Source organism: Oncorhynchus clarkii, chromosome 3 (assembly GCF_045791955.1).
Source record: "Oncorhynchus clarkii lewisi isolate Uvic-CL-2024 chromosome 3, UVic_Ocla_1.0, whole genome shotgun sequence".
NCBI lineage: Eukaryota > Metazoa > Chordata > Actinopteri > Salmoniformes > Salmonidae > Oncorhynchus > Oncorhynchus clarkii.
This window is the reverse complement of record NC_092149.1, coordinates 2,675,539-2,694,635: the sequence shown is the minus strand read 5'-3', so window position 1 is coordinate 2,694,635 and position 19,097 is coordinate 2,675,539. Positions and strand designations below refer to the sequence as shown.

General features: G+C 48.2%; 2 protein-coding genes, 1 non-coding gene and 1 pseudogene across 8 annotated transcripts; all 4 read left to right on the top strand.

Moving 5' to 3' along the window:
- Positions 1-1,077: 1,077 nt before the first annotated feature.
- Positions 1,078-1,264, top strand: LOC139406217 (U2 spliceosomal RNA). The gene has a single exon (XR_011633945.1). It is a non-coding gene; the product is annotated as a U2 spliceosomal RNA (small nuclear RNA).
- Positions 1,265-2,429: 1,165 nt separating this feature from the next.
- Positions 2,430-9,951, top strand: LOC139386539 (uncharacterized). Of its 3 annotated transcripts, none has more exons than XR_011629069.1 (2): positions 2,430-2,569; positions 9,134-9,951. XR_011629069.1 is itself a non-coding variant. In XM_071132173.1 (2 exons), exons 1-2 carry the CDS (start codon positions 6,257-6,259, stop codon positions 9,680-9,682), a joined length of 855 nt encoding a protein of 284 aa, XP_070988274.1. In that variant the 5' UTR covers positions 6,128-6,256; the 3' UTR covers positions 9,683-9,951. The 3 variants fall into 3 exon arrangements, 1 of the variants encoding a protein (XP_070988274.1); XR_011629070.1 differs by lacking the exon at positions 2,430-2,569 and adding an exon at positions 6,127-6,566; XM_071132173.1 differs by lacking the exon at positions 2,430-2,569 and adding an exon at positions 6,128-6,562.
- Positions 9,952-10,129: 178 nt separating this feature from the next.
- Positions 10,130-10,304, top strand: LOC139406219 (U2 spliceosomal RNA; annotated as a pseudogene).
- Positions 10,305-10,798: 494 nt separating this feature from the next.
- LOC139386528 (uncharacterized) lies at positions 10,799-18,999 on the top strand. 4 transcript variants are annotated; one of them, XM_071132150.1, is made up of 3 exons: positions 10,904-11,611; positions 15,481-15,604; positions 18,176-18,993. In XM_071132150.1, coding segments are annotated over exons 1-3 (675 nt in total). In that variant the 5' UTR covers positions 10,904-11,609; the 3' UTR covers positions 18,725-18,993. The 4 variants fall into 4 exon arrangements, 2 of the variants coding, with proteins under 2 accessions (XP_070988251.1, XP_070988243.1); XR_011629067.1 differs by lacking the exon at positions 15,481-15,604 and having other exon boundaries at positions 10,799-11,611; positions 18,176-18,999; XR_011629068.1 differs by lacking the exon at positions 10,904-11,611 and having other exon boundaries at positions 15,169-15,608.
- The last annotated feature ends 98 nt before the right edge of the window (positions 19,000-19,097 follow it).

Genomic DNA, 19,097 nt, shown 5'->3' with positions numbered 1-19,097 from the left:
GTCACATTTTAATAAAATTCTGGCTGTCTGTACCGTTAAGGTTCATGGTGAAGTGGGATAATAGTAAGCCAAAAGCTGAAATTATCCCGTTACATTTTAAGAAAATAGTGGAATGGGCAAAGAAAACCCCTGTCTGCAAAGTAAAGGAAAATGTAATCAACCACAGATTGCTATACGCCAAATTAATAGAAAATTGTCGTCCTAGAGACAGATTACCAATATCGCCTTCCACCTGGATACGGACACAATTAAAAGGGTTAGACAACAGACTGAAAGATTTTAATTGGCTTGTTTTACACAGACGTCTTCCGGTCCGTTCAACTTTATACGATCATAATTTGACCCTAAATAAATTCTGTCCCAGGGACAATTGTTTCGCAATCGAAACAATTCCACATGTTTTATGGGAATGTTCTTTTGCTCAATCAGTTTGGGGAAAAAGTAAACAATTTTTTGAGATTTTAAAAAACATTGATTATGAAGGGGTTGCCAAACTAGAAATAAAAAATGTGGAAAGGGTGCAATTATTAGCAGTAGTGACTCTGGTGTCCCTTATCAAGACCAAACTTTGGGAGGCCAGATGTGGTGCAGTTAATGACACCCTCAAGTGGTCACCGACGGGATTGGTTCAATTTATAAAACAGGAAGTTTGGAAAAGAATACAATTTGAAATAGATAAGGGGGGCATTGCATCAGTAAAACAGAGATGGAAAGGGATTTACCCGTCATTGTAAATGTGTTTATAACCAATATATAATTGTATTACATAGGTACAATTGAAATGTAAACTAAGCCTTTGTAGATATTTGATATACACAGTTTTATCCAGAGTGCATTTTGGCATATGTATATATTTTTATTTATAGAATTGTTTGTATTGTTTTTGGAGATTGTTAGAGGCATGTTAATCTTGAATATAGGCCAATAATACTGCTCAGGTTCTGCAGAACAGCACTTTTTTTAGGAGTTTTGATATTCTTATATTGTTACGGTACTTGTTGATACTGTTTGTAAGTATCCATGTTATGTACAACGTTATGCACTGAATTTGTATTTCAATGTGAAATGAAAATAAAAATTATTTTTCCAAAAAAAAAAAAAAAAAAAAAAATCTGTTCTTATCAGTTTAATATCTGATACGTCCCCTATCTGGGGACCATATATTAAATTGATTTTTGGAATAGGGAGATGGAATAGGGGCTTGCTCCGTCCACTCCACGCATCGACCTGGTATTGCAGTACCTCCAGGAACGGTGCACCCCCTTTCATTGTAAAGAGAAATCACACAGAGTTGCTTCGTTGATCTATATTGTATCTTCACATTGAGCAACTTCATTTCAATGTCAGTGATGGCTAGATAGTGCTGGTCAAATCAAATCGGTCACCGTTTTACTGACTACGATAGCTGTTATAATCAAATATTTTTTTCGTCACACGGGATACTTACTTGCAAACTTTCCTCAACAGTGCAAATATACACACAGAGCTAAGTAATAAAGTAGTTAAAACATTAATATACACACAGAGCTAAGTAATAAAGTAGTTAAAACATTAATATACACACAGAGCTAAGTAATAAAGTAGTTAAAACATTAACTATTGAACCTGACTGGTGTCAGGAAGAATCACCCTCTGCCTCAAATGACACCCCTGAATGGGAACAGCTGATAGACATTGCTGATAGAGTAATAGGCTCTGTCATAAACAGAGGCCCATATGCGCACTGTAAGAAAAGTATTTCCTCATTGTTGCTAGAGTAATAGGCTCTGTCATAACCAGAGGCCCATATATGCACTGTAAGAAAAGTATTTCCTGTTGTAAGATATGTCATCACCCTCTCTGCTCTGAGGGAATGGGAGGAGCAGCGGATCGGGTGCAGAGAATCAAAAGGTATATAAAGAGACATTTGCCATTACTTTGGCGCTGACTTCTTGAATTCTGAATTCATTTAGACAACCATTTGACTTCGGGTAAATTGACACCTGACTCAAATTACTTAAAAGATTCTAACTTGTTGGATCTGAGAAGTGACTCTCCGATATACCGTTTAACTATCGAACAGCTGTTTTGTCGCTTTGCGCCAGGTACGTGGGTGCTGATGCAAATATATCCAGAGAGTTCTCTGTAGGCTCTCGATTGAGCTCAGCATCTCGACCTCGTTGCGAGCCACTGACACTGCGGTATTCAACGGGGTTGAGAGGCACTCTAGTCCTTAAGGTTATCCCTTGCTTTCTCTTATGGATGTCTGAATTGACCCTGTGGTTTTGCGCCAGGTACGTGGATGCTGATGCAAATATATCCAGAGAGTTCTCTGTAGCCTCTCGATTGAGCTCAGTATCGCGACCTCGTTGCGGACACAGACTTTTTGGTATTCCATTTGGGGCAGGGAATCACCAGCGGGTTCTCCCATCCGAGCCACACTTGAATCTCTCGATTTAGTAAAGCACCGACTCCAATTCAACCTCTCAGCCAGTAGAGGGGAGTCGCTACCTATCTAAATTCTTAACAGAACTCTGACCGAGTGAAACTCTGCTCCTGATCTCGTGGGTCTCCTCGTCATCTCTCAAATGTAATTAAATAACTATTCTAAGTATTTAAATATAGAGATAAGTGTTATCATTGTACCAGGCATTTTATAAGAGCATTAAGTCATTTGCATGTTTTTGATTAACGCTGTGTGTGACCGAGTAACAAATTGTGTATTTTGAAGTGTGTTTGATTGTAAAAGACAAAAAACAGAGTGTTTTCAAAAATAAACGGTAGTCTTATTTTGTCTCGAGTAAAACGCCCTCCCAAGACAGTTAACGGCACGGGAGATAACAACTCTGACACTCCCCGCTACCGGGACACTGGAAACGGGGATCAATGGTCTATGACAGAATGAGTTACCATTAAAAGACAAGGAGGAAGGTGTGTCCAGTAGTGATTCATTTAATTGTCTTATCGATCTATCTAAGTTTTATTTTCCAAGCGATACATAGCCGACGGGCAGAGTAGTGAGACTAAGTTGACTAAAGGTCTTCACACTTTAAACTAGATACATCACAGAGGGGAAACACTCAACCACAGGGAAATCATATAGAGACTGGTAGGACTAGTGCTTAATAACAACTCAAGGACCAATTAGTGGTGAAGCAAAGAGTCTAGAGGATAAAGGTGAGGTTCACACATCCCATTTAGAGCTAGACCGTTGAGAGTGACAAGGCAAAAGACCTCTCTACGCGGACAACTCTTCGATATAGAAAGAGAGGCAGGGCTACGCGAGCGGTCCAGGTTATACCGAGATAACCTGAAGTATCTATAGTGCCCTGTCCAATCCATCCCTGGACGCTAACCACCTCTAGCACCCCGCTGCCGGCCAATGGGCGGGGCTGAAGGTTTCTTATCACGACAGATCTATACTCGCTTTATCATCTAGACTCCCTTTATCATCTTTGATCTAGACTCCCTTTATCATCTATGATCTTGACTCCCTTTATCATCTATGATCTAGACTCCCTTTATCATCCAGATTCCATTTATCATCTAGACTCCCTTTATCATCTAGACTCCCTTTATCATCTAGACTCCCTTTATCATCTAGACTCCCTTTATCATCTAGATTCCCTTTATCATCTAGACTCCCTTTATAATCTTTGATCTAGACTCCCTTTATAATCTTTTATCTAGACTCCCTTTATCATCTATGATCTAGACTCCCTTTATCATCTATGATCTAGACTCCCTTTATCATCTAGACTCCATTTATCATCTAGACTCCCTTTATCATCTAGACTCCCTTTATCATCTAGACTCCCTTTATCATCTATGATCTAGACTCCCTTTATCATCTAGACTCCCTTGATTATCTAGACTCCCTTGATTATCTAGACTCCCTTTATCATCTAGCCACCTCTACACTCTAACCACTAGGCTACCCTGCCGCCTCTACACTCTAACCACTAGGATACCCTGCCGCCTCTACACTCTAACCACTAGGCTACCCTGCCTCCTCTACACTCTAACCACTAGGCTACCCTGCCAGCTCTACGCTCTAACCACTAGGCTACCCTGCCAGCTCTACGCTCTAACCACTAGGCTACCCTGTCTCCTCTACACTCTAACCACTAGGCTACCCTGCCGCCTCTACACTCTAACCACTAGGCTACCCTGCCACCTCTACACTCTAACCACTAGGATACCCTGCCGCCTCTACACTCTAACCACTAGGCTACCCTGCCTCCTCTACACTCTAACCACTAGGCTACCCTGCCAGCTCTACTCTCTAACCACTAGGCTACCCTGCCACCTCTACACTCTAACCACTAGGCTACCCTGCCTCCTCTACACTCTAACCACTAGACTACCCTGCCGCCTCTACACTCTAACCACTAGGCTGCCCTGCCCCCTCCACACTCTAACCACTAGGCTACCCTGCCTCCTCTACACTCTAACCACTAGGCTACCCTGCCGCCTCTACACTCTAACCACTAGGCTACCCTGCCGCCTCTACACTCTAACCACTAGGCTACCCTGCCGTCTCTACACTCTAACCACTAGGCTACCTTGCCGCCTCTACACTCTAACCACTAGGCTACCCTGCCGCCTCTACGCTCTAACCACTAGGCTACCCTGCCGCCTCTACACTCTAACCACTAGGCTACCCTGCCGCCCCTACGCTCTAACCACTAGGCTACCCTGCCTCCTCTACACTCTAACCACTAGGCTACCCTGCCTCCTCTACACTCTAACCACTAGGCTACCCTGCCGCCTCTACACTCTAACCACAAGGCTACCCTGCCACCTCTACACTCTAACCACTAGGCTACCCTGCCACCGCTACACTCTAACCACTAGGCTACCCTGCTGCCTCCACGCTCTAACCACTAGGCTACCCTGCCGCCTCTACACTCTAACCACTAGGCTACCCTGCCACCTCTACACTCTAACCACTAGGCTACCCTGCCGCCTCTACACTCTAACCACTAGGCTACCCTGCCACCTCTACACTCTAACCACTAGGCTACCCTGCCGCCTCTACACTCTAACCACTAGGCTACCCTGCCGCCTCTACACTCTAACCACTAGGCTACCCTGCCGCCTCTACGCCTCTACCTTGGCAACAAGCCTTGCCGTGCCTCAACATAATATAACGTACTGACACCTGAGCTTCTGATCCTGGCGTTACCTTGGCAACGCTCAGGAAGCGCTCCAGTCATGTATTTAAAGCTTTTCAGTGCTGGTGTTGTTTTTACGGCTTGTTTTTACGTTGCAGTATGGCTGGGCAGGTACTGCAACGTGAAGGGTCCCCTGATCCAGGTAAAAGACCTCGATGGGATCTGGACAGGGGCCTGGAGGGTCACTGTCCCGCAAAGGGGGGACCTTGGGGGCTATGGTGGGTTGAAAGCCATCCCATCCACCATAGTCCTCGGAGAGAACAGGGGCCATGTTCACTACCAGGACCAGCCCAAGCTGTGCCGTAAGTGTGGTGAACATGGCCACCTTGCAGACGCCTGTCAGAAGGTCGTCTGCATGAAGTGCCGGGAGGTGGGCCACCGCTACGAGGAGTGACGAGCGGTCCCACCTCATCCGCGACTGCCCCTCCTCCTGGGCCAACAGGGCCAAGGCTGGAAGGAGGGAGTGGGCGGCCGCGGACCGGGCTTTCGAGCGCCAGAGGGCTGGAACGGCAGTTGCCGAGGTGGTAGTGGAGGAGCCGGTGGTGGAGGAGGCAGTAGTGGAGCCGGTAGTGGTGGTAGAGGAGACAGTGGTGGAGCCGGTGGTGGTGGCTGTAGTGGAGGGCGCGGAAGGTGCAGTGGTGGAAGAAGTGGGAGGAGAGGACAAAACCCTCCCCACCCCAACCCCCCTGCCCCAGACTAATGTGACCCCAGAAGGAGAAAGTGCAGAGAAAGACGGCTCCGGAGAGATGTTCAGCGAAAGCTCCCCAAGTGGGTCAGACATCATAGGGTCGGTGTCGGAAAGCACCATGGAGACTGTGTCAGAAGGTACGGGAGAGGAGGGGGAGATTCTGAAGGACCACCTCCCCCTACGTAAAAGAAACGCTGAGGAGCTCTCTGACCCCGAACAGGGTGAGGAGAAAAAGGGAAAGGTGGAGTGGGAGAGCTCCCAGGGGGAGGAGGAACCCAGAACCTTCCCCTCCAACTCCCCCAATCAAGTCTCCTTTTTAAGTCCTGTTTTAACCTCCTCTCCCTTCCAAACCCCCTTACCCCGGAGGGAGAGAGAGAAAGTCCCTGAAGACTAACCCCCTTTTAACTTTTCAATGGCTTTTCTTCTAGCACTGTTTTTACTCACCCCTTTTATGGCTTTTAAAATCACCACTATAAACGTGAGGAGCGTAAAGACAGCAACAAGAGCACAGTCGGTTTTATCCTTTTTAGAAAGGTTTAACTCTGATGTGTTTTTACTACAGGAGTGTGGTCTACCCTTTTTATCCTCTTACAGGAAATGGGAGGATAAGTGGCGGCACGGGCCCTCCATTTGGAGTGGTTCCAATTTTAACAAGAACGACGGTGTTGCCATTTTAATCAAGACCCCACAGGTGGTGGTGAAGGGGAGCACAGTGGTGGTAGGTGGGCGTGCTCTTTTAGCCAACTGTACTTTTATGGGGAGGGATTTTAACATGCTAAACGTGTATGGTTTTAACGATAAACATGACCGGTGTGCACTTTTAGAGGACCTGCAGTCCCACATGCTAGGGAGGGATCCTCTAGTGGTGGGTGGGGATTTTAATTGCGTTTTAAGCAGAGCAGACAGGAGAGGGGCAGGAGGGGATTTTAAGGTAGACAGGTCAAGTGTTTTATTGCAAGGGCTGTGCAGGGATTTTAAACTGACTGACTGTTTTAAAACCCTGCATCCAAGAGAGGAGGGCTTCACCTGGACCAGTGGTGATGGCACCAGAGCCTCTCGCATTGATTATCTGTTTACCCGGGACTGTCCCCCAACTGATGCTAGAATAACCCCTGCTTTCTTCTCAGACCACGTAATGCTGACGTGCACCCTTTCACTATCTTCGGGTGTGACTGTGGGAAGAGGGCCCTGGAAACTGAACTGCTCCCTTCTAGAAGATGATAGAGTAGTTAGTCAGTACAGAGAGCAGTTCAGCCAGTGGCAGACGCTACAGGACTTCTTTGACACGCGAGCACAGTGGTGGGAAATGGTGAAGGAAAGGACAAGGACCTTCTTTAGAGAGATAGGAAAGGGAAAAAGCAGAGAAAAAGATAGACGCATGGTGGGACTGCAAAAGCGACTGGAAAGGTATTTTAACCTATGCCAACAGGGCCTTGATTTTAACCAAGAAATTAAAGAAGTAAAGAAGGAAATGGCACTTTTAGCAGAACAGAGAAGCAAGGGGGTTATTTTAAGAAGCAAGGAAAGGGAATTAGAAGAAGGGGAGAAGTGCACTAGGTACTTTTTTAAGAAAATAGTTAGTAAGGGTAGGATTATGACAGGATTGAGAAACAAGGACGGGGTTTTAAAAACAGATACAGAGGGAATAAAGGAAGTGGTCGAGGACTTTTATGGGGAACTGTTTGGGGTAAAAGATGTGTGCGAGGGAACAATGGGGGACCTTTTAACATACATCGACAAGACCTTACCCAATACAGACGACCTGAAAAAAGACCTGACGAGGACAGAAATCGACCAAGGACTGAAACGTTTTAAGAGGGGTAAATCACCGGGGGAGGACGGCCTCCCTTTGGAGTTTTATCTGACCTTTTGGGATGTTTTAGCCGACGAACTTCTGACTGTTTTTACTGACTTCGAACACCTCGACAGACTACCCGACAGTTTTAGAGTGGGGATCGTGACTCTTTTACACAAGAAAAACGACAGGACGGACCTGAAAAACTGGAGACCGATTACCCTTTTAAACTTTGATTGTAAACTTTTTACCAAGGTTTTAACACTCAGAATGTCTTCTGTTTTAGGGGAGGTGATCCACCCGGACCAAACCTGTGCTGTGCCCGGAAGGAAGATCACGGACAGCCTGATACTGATCCGAGATGCCATCTGTTATGCGAGAGACAGAAACATGCGGCTTGTAGTCCTAAATTTAGATTTTGAAAAAGCCTTTGATCGGGTCTCGCACCAGTACCTCTTTAAGGTACTGCAAAAAATGGGTTTCCCGGACAGGTTCTTAGCTTGGGTGGGACTGCTGTACGGGGACATCACCAGCAAAATCCTTGTAAATGGGCATCTGTCAAAAGCAGTGGGAGTACACTGCGGCGTCCGTCAGGGCTGTCCGTTATCTCCCCTTCTGTTCGTGGCCTGTATTGAACCACTGGCACAGGTCTTGAGAAGGGACCAAGGGATCAGTGGGGTGGGTATCCCGGGGAGTGGGGGGATGACCGCCAAGTGCGTCTTTTACATGGACGACGTCAACATTTTATGTACCGACCTTTTATCCGTCGACAGGACTCTGGACAGGACTGACTGGTACGGACGAGCCTCTGGGGCGAGACTGAACAGAGACAAGACAGAGGCCCAATTCTTCGGACCGTGGGCAGACCCAGACTTGACCAGACTACCTCTGACAGTTAAACTGACGGACATAAGGGTACTGGGGGTAAAGTTTGACCGGGGGGGAGGAGGGAGCGGTAACTGGAGTGGAATCCTGGGGACGGTAAGACAGAGACTGGGTTTTTGGGGACTACGACAGCTGACTTTTGAGGGCAAGGTTTTAATCATTAAAGCTGTGATTTTACCTGTGCTTTTATTAATCAGTTCTGTTTTTATCCCCCCTCGAAGGAGTATTTTAGACCTGGAGCGGATGCTTTTTTACTTCCTGTGGGGAGGCAAGTGGGAGAGGCTGAGGAGGGAGGTGGTCAAGAGGCCCAGGTCCAAGGGGGGGAAAGGCTTGCCTGACCTCTACTTGTTCCTGGGCAGCCGCTACACAGCGTTACATCTGACTCTTGCCACCTCCCCGGTCAACAACAAGACCCAGGCCCTCGCACGGTTCTGGCTGGGATCTTACCTCAGGACTCTGAGGCTGATCCCAGTCGACCTGCGAGCCCCAGTCTCTTTCCTGCTACCCCCGCACTACGTCCAGCTCCAGAAGTTTTTAAGACATTTTAAACTGGAAAAAGAAACAGTCACGGTTTTAACAAAACACCGCTCTCTTCTCTCTCTTGTGCAGGATCGGGAACCAGTGTGTCCAGTGCGCGGGCTCGCTATAGGTGAGCCCACAACGGTTTGGCGCAACGTGGCCCATCCTGCTCTCCTGAATCGGCATCGGGACCTGTCCTGGATGGTCGCCCACGAGATCCTCCCGGTCAGGGCCGTTATGCACTCACGGGGCATGGCGAGGACATCCGCGTGCCCCCGACCAGGCTGCGGCCAAGAAGAGTCGGTGAGGCACATGCTCTGGGAGTGCAGAGCCGCCAGGGACCTGTGGAAGGAAGCAGGCCCCCTGATCACCTCGTGTCTGCCAGCAGGGGAGGACCTAACACCTCAGCTCGTGCTGTATGGGGTGGGCCGAAGGCCCATTCCATCGAAGGCCTTCACCAAGCTCTGGCCCACCCTCACGTGCCTGAAGGAAGCACTGTGGTCCTCCCGTAACCTGCTGGTAGCGAAAAACGTAGAGACCACCCCCCAGGCAGTGGCCATGGTAGCCACGGAAGCCCTGGGGTGGTACGGAAGGAAGGGGGCCTCGACCCCAGGCGAAGGGTCCCCCACAACACCCTAGGTCCCGGCGGCCACGGCCTGACAGCGCTGCGGCGCCTAGGGCGATGCGCCTAGGGGAGGGATCTCCTCTGGGCCCCGAAGGACGGGACGATGATCTATTCAGAAGAGCAGGATGAGGTGAGCTTGATAAAGACTCACCCCCCTCCTGTACAAGGGACTGAAGACAGCCTTTTAACAAAGTGACTTTTTAACATGGTTTTTCATGTCTTAAAAATGTTTTACCTTTGTTAGATCATTAGTACACATTTTAAATGGCTTTTACAGATTTGATGTTTTTTACAAGGAAAGTACTTTTATCCATGGTTGTTTTCATTGGTTTTAACAACATGTACTTTTTAACAAATTTAAATGTAACTTTCAAATGCTGTGTTTTATGCTTTGTTGCCGTTTTTATGTGTATCAATGATGTAAAAAATGTATGAGCTGTTTTTAAAGGAAATGTATCAATAAAACTTTTCCAAAAGAAAAAATCTGTTCTTATCAGTTTAATATCTGATACGTCCCCTATCTGGGGACCATATATTAAATTGATTTTTGGAATAGGGAGATGGAATAGGGGCTTGCTCCGTCCACTCCACGCATCGACCTGGTATTGCAGTACCTCCAGGAACGGTGCACCCCCTTTCATTGTAAAGAGAAATCACACAGAGTTGCTTCGTTGATCTATATTGTATCTTCACATTGAGCAACTTCATTTCAATGTCAGTGATGGCTAGATAGTGCTGGTCAAATCAAATCGGTCACCGTTTTACTGACTACGATAGCTGTTATAATCAAATATTTTTTTCGTCACACGGGATACTTACTTGCAAACTTTCCTCAACAGTGCAAATATACACACAGAGCTAAGTAATAAAGTAGTTAAAACATTAATATACACACAGAGCTAAGTAATAAAGTAGTTAAAACATTAATATACACACAGAGCTAAGTAATAAAGTAGTTAAAACATTAACTATTGAACCTGACTGGTGTCAGGAAGAATCACCCTCTGCCTCAAATGACACCCCTGAATGGGAACAGCTGATAGACATTGCTGATAGAGTAATAGGCTCTGTCATAAACAGAGGCCCATATGCGCACTGTAAGAAAAGTATTTCCTCATTGTTGCTAGAGTAATAGGCTCTGTCATAACCAGAGGCCCATATATGCACTGTAAGAAAAGTATTTCCTGTTGTAAGATATGTCATCACCCTCTCTGCTCTGAGGGAATGGGAGGAGCAGCGGATCGGGTGCAGAGAATCAAAAGGTATATAAAGAGACATTTGCCATTACTTTGGCGCTGACTTCTTGAATTCTGAATTCATTTAGACAACCATTTGACTTCGGGTAAATTGACACCTGACTCAAATTACTTAAAAGATTCTAACTTGTTGGATCTGAGAAGTGACTCTCCGATATACCGTTTAACTATCGAACAGCTGTTTTGTCGCTTTGCGCCAGGTACGTGGGTGCTGATGCAAATATATCCAGAGAGTTCTCTGTAGGCTCTCGATTGAGCTCAGCATCTCGACCTCGTTGCGAGCCACTGACACTGCGGTAGTTCAACGGGGTTGAGAGGCACTCTAGTCCTTAAGGTTATCCCTTGCTTTCTCTTATGGATGTCTGAATTGACCCTGTGGTTTTGCGCCAGGTACGTGGATGCTGATGCAAATATATCCAGAAGAGTTCTCTGTAGCCTCTCGATTGAGCTCAGTATCGCGACCTCGTTGCGGACACAGACTTTTTGGTATTCCATTTGGGGCAGGGAATCACCAGCGGGTTCTCCCATCCGAGCCAAACTTGAATCTCTCGATTTAGTAAAGCACCGACTCCAATTCAACCTCTCAGCCAGTAGAGGGGAGTCGCTACCTATCTAAATTCTTAACAGAACTCTGACCGAGTGAAACTCTGCTCCTGATCTCGTGGGTCTCCTCGTCATCTCTCAAATGTAATTAAATAACTATTCTAAGTATTTAAATATAGAGATAAGTGTTATCATTGTACCAGGCATTTTATAAGAGCATTAAGTCATTTGCATGTTTTTGATTAACGCTGTGTGTGACCGAGTAACAAATTGTGTATTTTGAAGTGTGTTTGATTGTAAAAGACAAAAAACAGAGTGTTTTCAAAAATAAACGGTAGTCTTATTTTGTCTCGAGTAAAACGCCCTCCCAAGACAGTTAACGGCACGGGAGATAACAACTCTGACACTCCCCGCTACCGGGACACTGGAAACGGGGATCAATGGTCTATGACAGAATGAGTTACCATTAAAAGACAAGGAGGAAGGTGTGTCCAGTAGTGATTCATTTAATTGTCTTATCGATCTATCTAAGTTTTATTTTCCAAGCGATACATAGCCGACGGGCAGAGTAGTGAGACTAAGTTGACTAAAGGTCTTCACACTTTAAACTAGATACATCACAGAGGGGAAACACTCAACCACAGGGAAATCATATAGAGACTGGTAGGACTAGTGCTTAATAACAACTCAAGGACCAATTAGTGGTGAAGCAAAGAGTCTAGAGGATAAAGGTGAGGTTCACACATCCCATTTAGAGCTAGACCGTTGAGAGTGACAAGGCAAAAGACCTCTCTACGCAGACAACTCTTCGATATAGAAAGAGAGGCAGGGCTACGCGAGCGGTCCAGGTTATACCGAGATAACCTGAAGTATCTATAGTGCCCTGTCCAATCCATCCCTGGACGCTAACCACCTCTAGCACCCCGCTGCCGGCCAATGGGCGGGGCTGAAGGTTTCTTATCACGACAGATCTATACTCGCTTTATCATCTAGACTCCCTTTATCATCTTTGATCTAGACTCCCTTTATCATCTATGATCTTGACTCCCTTTATCATCTATGATCTAGACTCCCTTTATCATCCAGACTCCATTTATCATCTAGACTCCCTTTATCATCTAGACTCCCTTTATCATCTAGACTCCCTTTATCATCTAGACTCCCTTTATCATCTAGATTCCCTTTATCATCTAGACTCCCTTTATAATCTTTGATCTAGACTCCCTTTATAATATTTTATCTAGACTCCCTTTATCATCTATGATCTAGACTCCCTTTATCATCTATGATCTAGACTCCCTTTATCATCTAGACTCCATTTATCATCTAGACTCCCTTTATCATCTAGACTCCCTTTATCATCTAGACTCCCTTTATCATCTATGATCTAGACTCCCTTTATCATCTAGACTCCCTTGATTATCTAGACTCCCTTGATTATCTAGACTCCCTTTATCATCTAGCCACCTCTACACTCTAACCACTAGGCTACCCTGCCGCCTCTACACTCTAACCACTAGGATACCCTGCCGCCTCTACACTCTAACCACTAGGCTACCCTGCCTCCTCTACACTCTAACCACTAGGCTACCCTGCCAGCTCTACGCTCTAACCACTAGGCTACCCTGCCAGCTCTACGCTCTAACCACTAGGCTACCCTGTCTCCTCTACACTCTAACCACTAGGCTACCCTGCCGCCTCTACACTCTAACCACTAGGCTACCCTGCCACCTCTACACTCTAACCACTAGGATACCCTGCCGCCTCTACACTCTAACCACTAGGCTACCCTGCCTCCTCTACACTCTAACCACTAGGCTACCCTGCCAGCTCTACTCTCTAACCACTAGGCTACCCTGCCACCTCTACACTCTAACCACTAGGCTACCCTGCCTCCTCTACACTCTAACCACTAGACTACCCTGCCGCCTCTACACTCTAACCACTAGGCTGCCCTGCCCCCTCCACACTCTAACCACTAGGCTACCCTGCCTCCTCTACACTCTAACCACTAGGCTACCCTGCCGCCTCTACACTCTAACCACTAGGCTACCCTGCCGCCTCTACACTCTAACCACTAGGCTACCCTGCCGTCTCTACACTCTAACCACTAGGCTACCTTGCCGCCTCTACACTCTAACCACTAGGCTACCCTGCCGCCTCTACGCTCTAACCACTAGGCTACCCTGCCGCCTCTACACTCTAACCACTAGGCTACCCTGCCGCCCCTACGCTCTAACCACTAGGCTACCCTGCCTCCTCTACACTCTAACCACTAGGCTACCCTGCCTCCTCTACACTCTAACCACTAGGCTACCCTGCCGCCTCTACACTCTAACCACAAGGCTACCCTGCCACCTCTACACTCTAACCACTAGGCTACCCTGCCACCGCTACACTCTAACCACTAGGCTACCCTGCTGCCTCCACGCTCTAACCACTAGGCTACCCTGCCGCCTCTACACTCTAACCACTAGGCTACCCTGCCACCTCTACACTCTAACCACTAGGCTACCCTGCCGCCTCTACACTCTAACCACTAGGCTACCCTGCCACCTCTACACTCTAACCACTAGGCTACCCTGCCGCCTCTACACTCTAACCACTAGGCTACCCTGCCGCCTCTACACTCTAACCACTAGGCTACCCTGCCGCCTCTACGCCTCTACCTTGGCAACAAGCCTTGCCGTGCCTCAACATAATATAACGTACTGACACCTGAGCTTCTGATCCTGGCGTTACCTTGGCAACGCTCAGGAAGCGCTCCAGTCATGTATTTAAAGCTTTTCAGTGCTGGTGTTGTTTTTACGGCTTGTTTTTACGTTGCAGTATGGCTGGGCAGGTACTGCAACGTGAAGGGTCCCCTGATCCAGGTAAAAGACCTCGATGGGATCTGGACAGGGGCCTGGAGGGTCACTGTCCCGCAAAGGGGGGACCTTGGGGGCTATGGTGGGTTGAAAGCCATCCCATCCACCATAGTCCTCGGAGAGAACAGGGGCCATGTTCACTACCAGGACCAGCCCAAGCTGTGCCGTAAGTGTGGTGAACATGGCCACCTTGCAGACGCCTGTCAGAAGGTCGTCTGCATGAAGTGCCGGGAGGTGGGCCACCGCTACGAGGAGTGGCGAGCGGTCCCACCTCATCCGCGACTGCCCCTCCTCCTGGGCCAACAGGGCCAAGGCTGGAAGGAGGGAGTGGGCGGCCGCGGACCGGGCTTTCGAGCGCCAGAGGGCTGGAACGGCAGTTGCCGAGGTGGTAGTGGAGGAGCCGGTGGTGGAGGAGGCAGTAGTGGAGCCGGTAGTGGTGGTAGAGGAGACAGTGGTGGAGCCGGTGGTGGTGGCTGTAGTGGAGGGCGCGGAAGGTGCAGTGGTGGAAGAAGTGGGAGGAGAGGACAAAACCCTCCCCACCCCAACCCCCCTGCCCCAGACTAATGTGACCCCAGAAGGAGAAAGTGCAGAGAAAGACGGCTCCGGAGAGATGTTCAGCGAAAGCTCCCCAAGTGGGTCAGACATCATAGGGTCGGTGTCGGAAAGCACCATGGAGACTGTGTCAGAAGGTACGGGAGAGGAGGGGGAGATTCTGAAGGACCACCTCCCCCTACGTAAAAGAAACGCTGAGGAGCTCTCTGACCCCGAACAGGGTGAGGAGAAAAAGGGAAAGGTGGAGTGGGAGAGCTCCCAGGGGGAGGAGGAACCCAGAACCTTCCCCTCCAACTCCCCCAATCAAGTCTCCTTTTTAAGTCCTGTTTTAACCTCCTCTCCCTTCCAAACCCCCTTACCCCGGAGGGAGAGAGAGAAAGTCCCTGAAGACTAACCCCCTTTTAACTTTTCAATGGCTTTTCTTCTAGCACTGTTTTTACTCACCCCTTTTATGGCTTTTAAAATCACCACTATAAACGTGAGGAGCGTAAAGACAGCAACAAGAGCACAGTCGGTTTTATCCTTTTTAGAAAGGTTTAACTCTGATGTGTTTTTACTACAGGAGTGTGGTCTACCCTTTTTATCCTCTTACAGGAAATGGGAGGATAAGTGGCGGCACGGGCCCTCCATTTGGAGTGGTTCCAATTTTAACAAGAACGACGGTGTTGCCATTTTAATCAAGACCCCACAGGTGGTGGTGAAGGGGAGCACAGTGGTGGTAGGTGGGCGTGCTCTTTTAGCCAACTGTACTTTTATGGGGAGGGATTTTAACATGCTAAACGTGTATGGTTTTAACGATAAACATGACCGGTGTGCACTTTTAGAGGACCTGCAGTCCCACATGCTAGGGAGGGATCCTCTAGTGGTGGGTGGGGATTTTAATTGCGTTTTAAGCAGAGCAGACAGGAGAGGGGCAGGAGGGGATTTTAAGGTAGACAGGTCAAGTGTTTTATTGCAAGGGCTGTGCAGGGATTTTAAACTGACTGACTGTTTTAAAACCCTGCATCCAAGAGAGGAGGGCTTCACCTGGACCAGTGGTGATGGCACCAGAGCCTCTCGCATTGATTATCTGTTTACCCGGGACTGTCCCCCAACTGATGCTAGAATAACCCCTGCTTTCTTCTCAGACCACGTAATGCTGACGTGCACCCTTTCACTATCTTCGGGTGTGACTGTGGGAAGAGGGCCCTGGAAACTGAACTGCTCCCTTCTAGAAGATGATAGAGTAGTTAGTCAGTACAGAGAGCAGTTCAGCCAGTGGCAGACGCTACAGGACTTCTTTGACACGCGAGCACAGTGGTGGGAAATGGTGAAGGAAAGGACAAGGACCTTCTTTAGAGAGATAGGAAAGGGAAAAAGCAGAGAAAAAGATAGACGCATGGTGGGACTGCAAAAGCGACTGGAAAGGTATTTTAACCTATGCCAACAGGGCCTTGATTTTAACCAAGAAATTAAAGAAGTAAAGAAGGAAATGGCACTTTTAGCAGAACAGAGAAGCAAGGGGGTTATTTTAAGAAGCAAGGAAAGGGAATTAGAAGAAGGGGAGAAGTGCACTAGGTACTTTTTTAAGAAAATAGTTAGTAAGGGTAGGATTATGACAGGATTGAGAAACAAGGACGGGGTTTTAAAAACAGATACAGAGGGAATAAAGGAAGTGGTCGAGGACTTTTATGGGGAACTGTTTGGGGTAAAAGATGTGTGCGAGGGAACAATGGGGGACCTTTTAACATACATCGACAAGACCTTACCCAATACAGACGACCTGAAAAAAGACCTGACGAGGACAGAAATCGACCAAGGACTGAAACGTTTTAAGAGGGGTAAATCACCGGGGGAGGACGGCCTCCCTTTGGAGTTTTATCTGACCTTTTGGGATGTTTTAGCCGACGAACTTCTGACTGTTTTTACTGACTTCGAACACCTCGACAGACTACCCGACAGTTTTAGAGTGGGGATCGTGACTCTTTTACACAAGAAAAACGACAGGACGGACCTGAAAAACTGGAGACCGATTACCCTTTTAAACTTTGATTGTAAACTTTTTACCAAGGTTTTAACACTCAGAATGTCTTCTGTTTTAGGGGAGGTGATCCACCCGGACCAAACCTGTGCTGTGCCCGGAAGGAAGATCACGGACAGCCTGATACTGATCCGAGATGCCATCTGTTATGCGAGAGACAGAAACATGCGGCTTGTAGTCCTAAATTTAGATTTTGAAAAAGCCTTTGATCGGGTCTCGCACCAGTACCTCTTTAAGGTACTGCAAAAAATGGGTTTCCCGGACAGGTTCTTAGCTTGGGTGGGACTGCTGTACGGGGACATCACCAGCAAAATCCTTGTAAATGGGCATCTGTCAAAAGCAGTGGGAGTACACTGCGGCGTCCGTCAGGGCTGTCCGTTATCTCCCCTTCTGTTCGTGGCCTGTATTGAACCACTGGCACAGGTCTTGAGAAGGGACCAAGGGATCAGTGGGGTGGGTATCCCGGGGAGTGGGGGGATGACCGCCAAGTGCGTCTTTTACATGGACGACGTCAACATTTTATGTACCGACCTTTTATCCGTCGACAGGACTCTGGACAGGACTGACTGGTACGGACGAGCCTCTGGGGCGAGACTGAACAGAGACAAGACAGAGGCCCAATTCTTCGGACCGTGGGCAGACCCAGACTTGACCAGACTACCTCTGACAGTTAAACTGACGGACATAAGGGTACTGGGGGTAAAGTTTGACCGGGGGGGAGGAGGGAGCGGTAACTGGAGTGGAATCCTGGGGACGGTAAGACAGAGACTGGGTTTTTGGGGACTACGACAGCTGACTTTTGAGGGCAAGGTTTTAATCATTAAAGCTGTGATTTTACCTGTGCTTTTATTAATCAGTTCTGTTTTTATCCCCCCTCGAAGGAGTATTTTAGACCTGGAGCGGATGCTTTTTTACTTCCTGTGGGGAGGCAAGTGGGAGAGGCTGAGGAGGGAGGTGGTCAAGAGGCCCAGGTCCAAGGGGGGGAAAGGCTTGCCTGACCTCTACTTGTTCCTGGGCAGCCGCTACACAGCGTTACATCTGACTCTTGCCACCTCCCCGGTCAACAACAAGACCCAGGCCCTCGCACGGTTCTGGCTGGGATCTTACCTCAGGACTCTGAGGCTGATCCCAGTCGACCTGCGAGCCCCAGTCTCTTTCCTGCTACCCCCGCACTACGTCCAGCTCCAGAAGTTTTTAAGACATTTTAAACTGGAAAAAGAAACAGTCACGGTTTTAACAAAACACCGCTCTCTTCTCTCTCTTGTGCAGGATCGGGAACCAGTGTGTCCAGTGCGCGGGCTCGCTATAGGTGAGCCCACAACGGTTTGGCGCAACGTGGCCCATCCTGCTCTCCTGAATCGGCATCGGGACCTGTCCTGGATGGTCGCCCACGAGATCCTCCCGGTCAGGGCCGTTATGCACTCACGGGGCATGGCGAGGACATCCGCGTGCCCCCGACCAGGCTGCGGCCAAGAAGAGTCGGTGAGGCACATGCTCTGGGAGTGCAGAGCCGCCAGGGACCTGTGGAAGGAAGCAGGCCCCCTGATCACCTCGTGTCTGCCAGCAGGGGAGGACCTAACACCTCAGCTCGTGCTGTATGGGGTGGGCCGAAGGCCCATTCCATCGAAGGCCTTCACCAAGCTCTGGCCCACCCTCACGTGCCTGAAGGAAGCACTGTGGTCCTCCCGTAACCTGCTGGTAGCGAAAAACGTAGAGACCACCCCCCAGGCAGTGGCCATGGTAGCCACGGAAGCCCTGGGGTGGTACGGAAGGAAGGGGGCCTCGACCCCAGGCGAAGGGTCCCCCACAACACCCTAGGTCCCGGCGGCCACGGCCTGACAGCGCTGCGGCGCCTAGGGCGATGCGCCTAGGGGAGGGATCTCCTCTGGGCCCCGAAGGACGGGACGATGATCTATTCAGAAGAGCAGGATGAGGTGAGCTTGATAAAGACTCACCCCCCTCCTGTACAAGGGACTGAAGACAGCCTTTTAACAAAGTGACTTTTTAACATGGTTTTTCATGTCTTAAAAATGTTTTACCTTTGTTAGATCATTAGTACACATTTTAAATGGCTTTTACAGATTTGATGTTTTTTACAAGGAAAGTACTTTTATCCATGGTTGTTTTCATTGGTTTTAACAACATGTACTTTTTAACAAATTTAAATGTAACTTTCAAATGCTGTGTTTTA

Coding starts and splice junctions, on each gene's coding strand:
- LOC139386539 (XM_071132173.1), top strand. CDS start 6,257: ATGGCTTTTCTTCTAGCACTGTTTTTACTCACCCCTTTTATGGCTTTT. Junction 6,563..9,133: donor TGAAGGGGAGCACAGTGGTG/GTAGGTGGGCGT, acceptor TCTCTTGTGCAG/GATCGGGAACCAGTGTGTCC.
- LOC139386528 (XM_071132142.1), top strand. CDS start 15,299: ATGGCTTTTCTTCTAGCACTGTTTTTACTCACCCCTTTTATGGCTTTT. Junction 15,605..18,175: donor TGAAGGGGAGCACAGTGGTG/GTAGGTGGGCGT, acceptor TCTCTTGTGCAG/GATCGGGAACCAGTGTGTCC.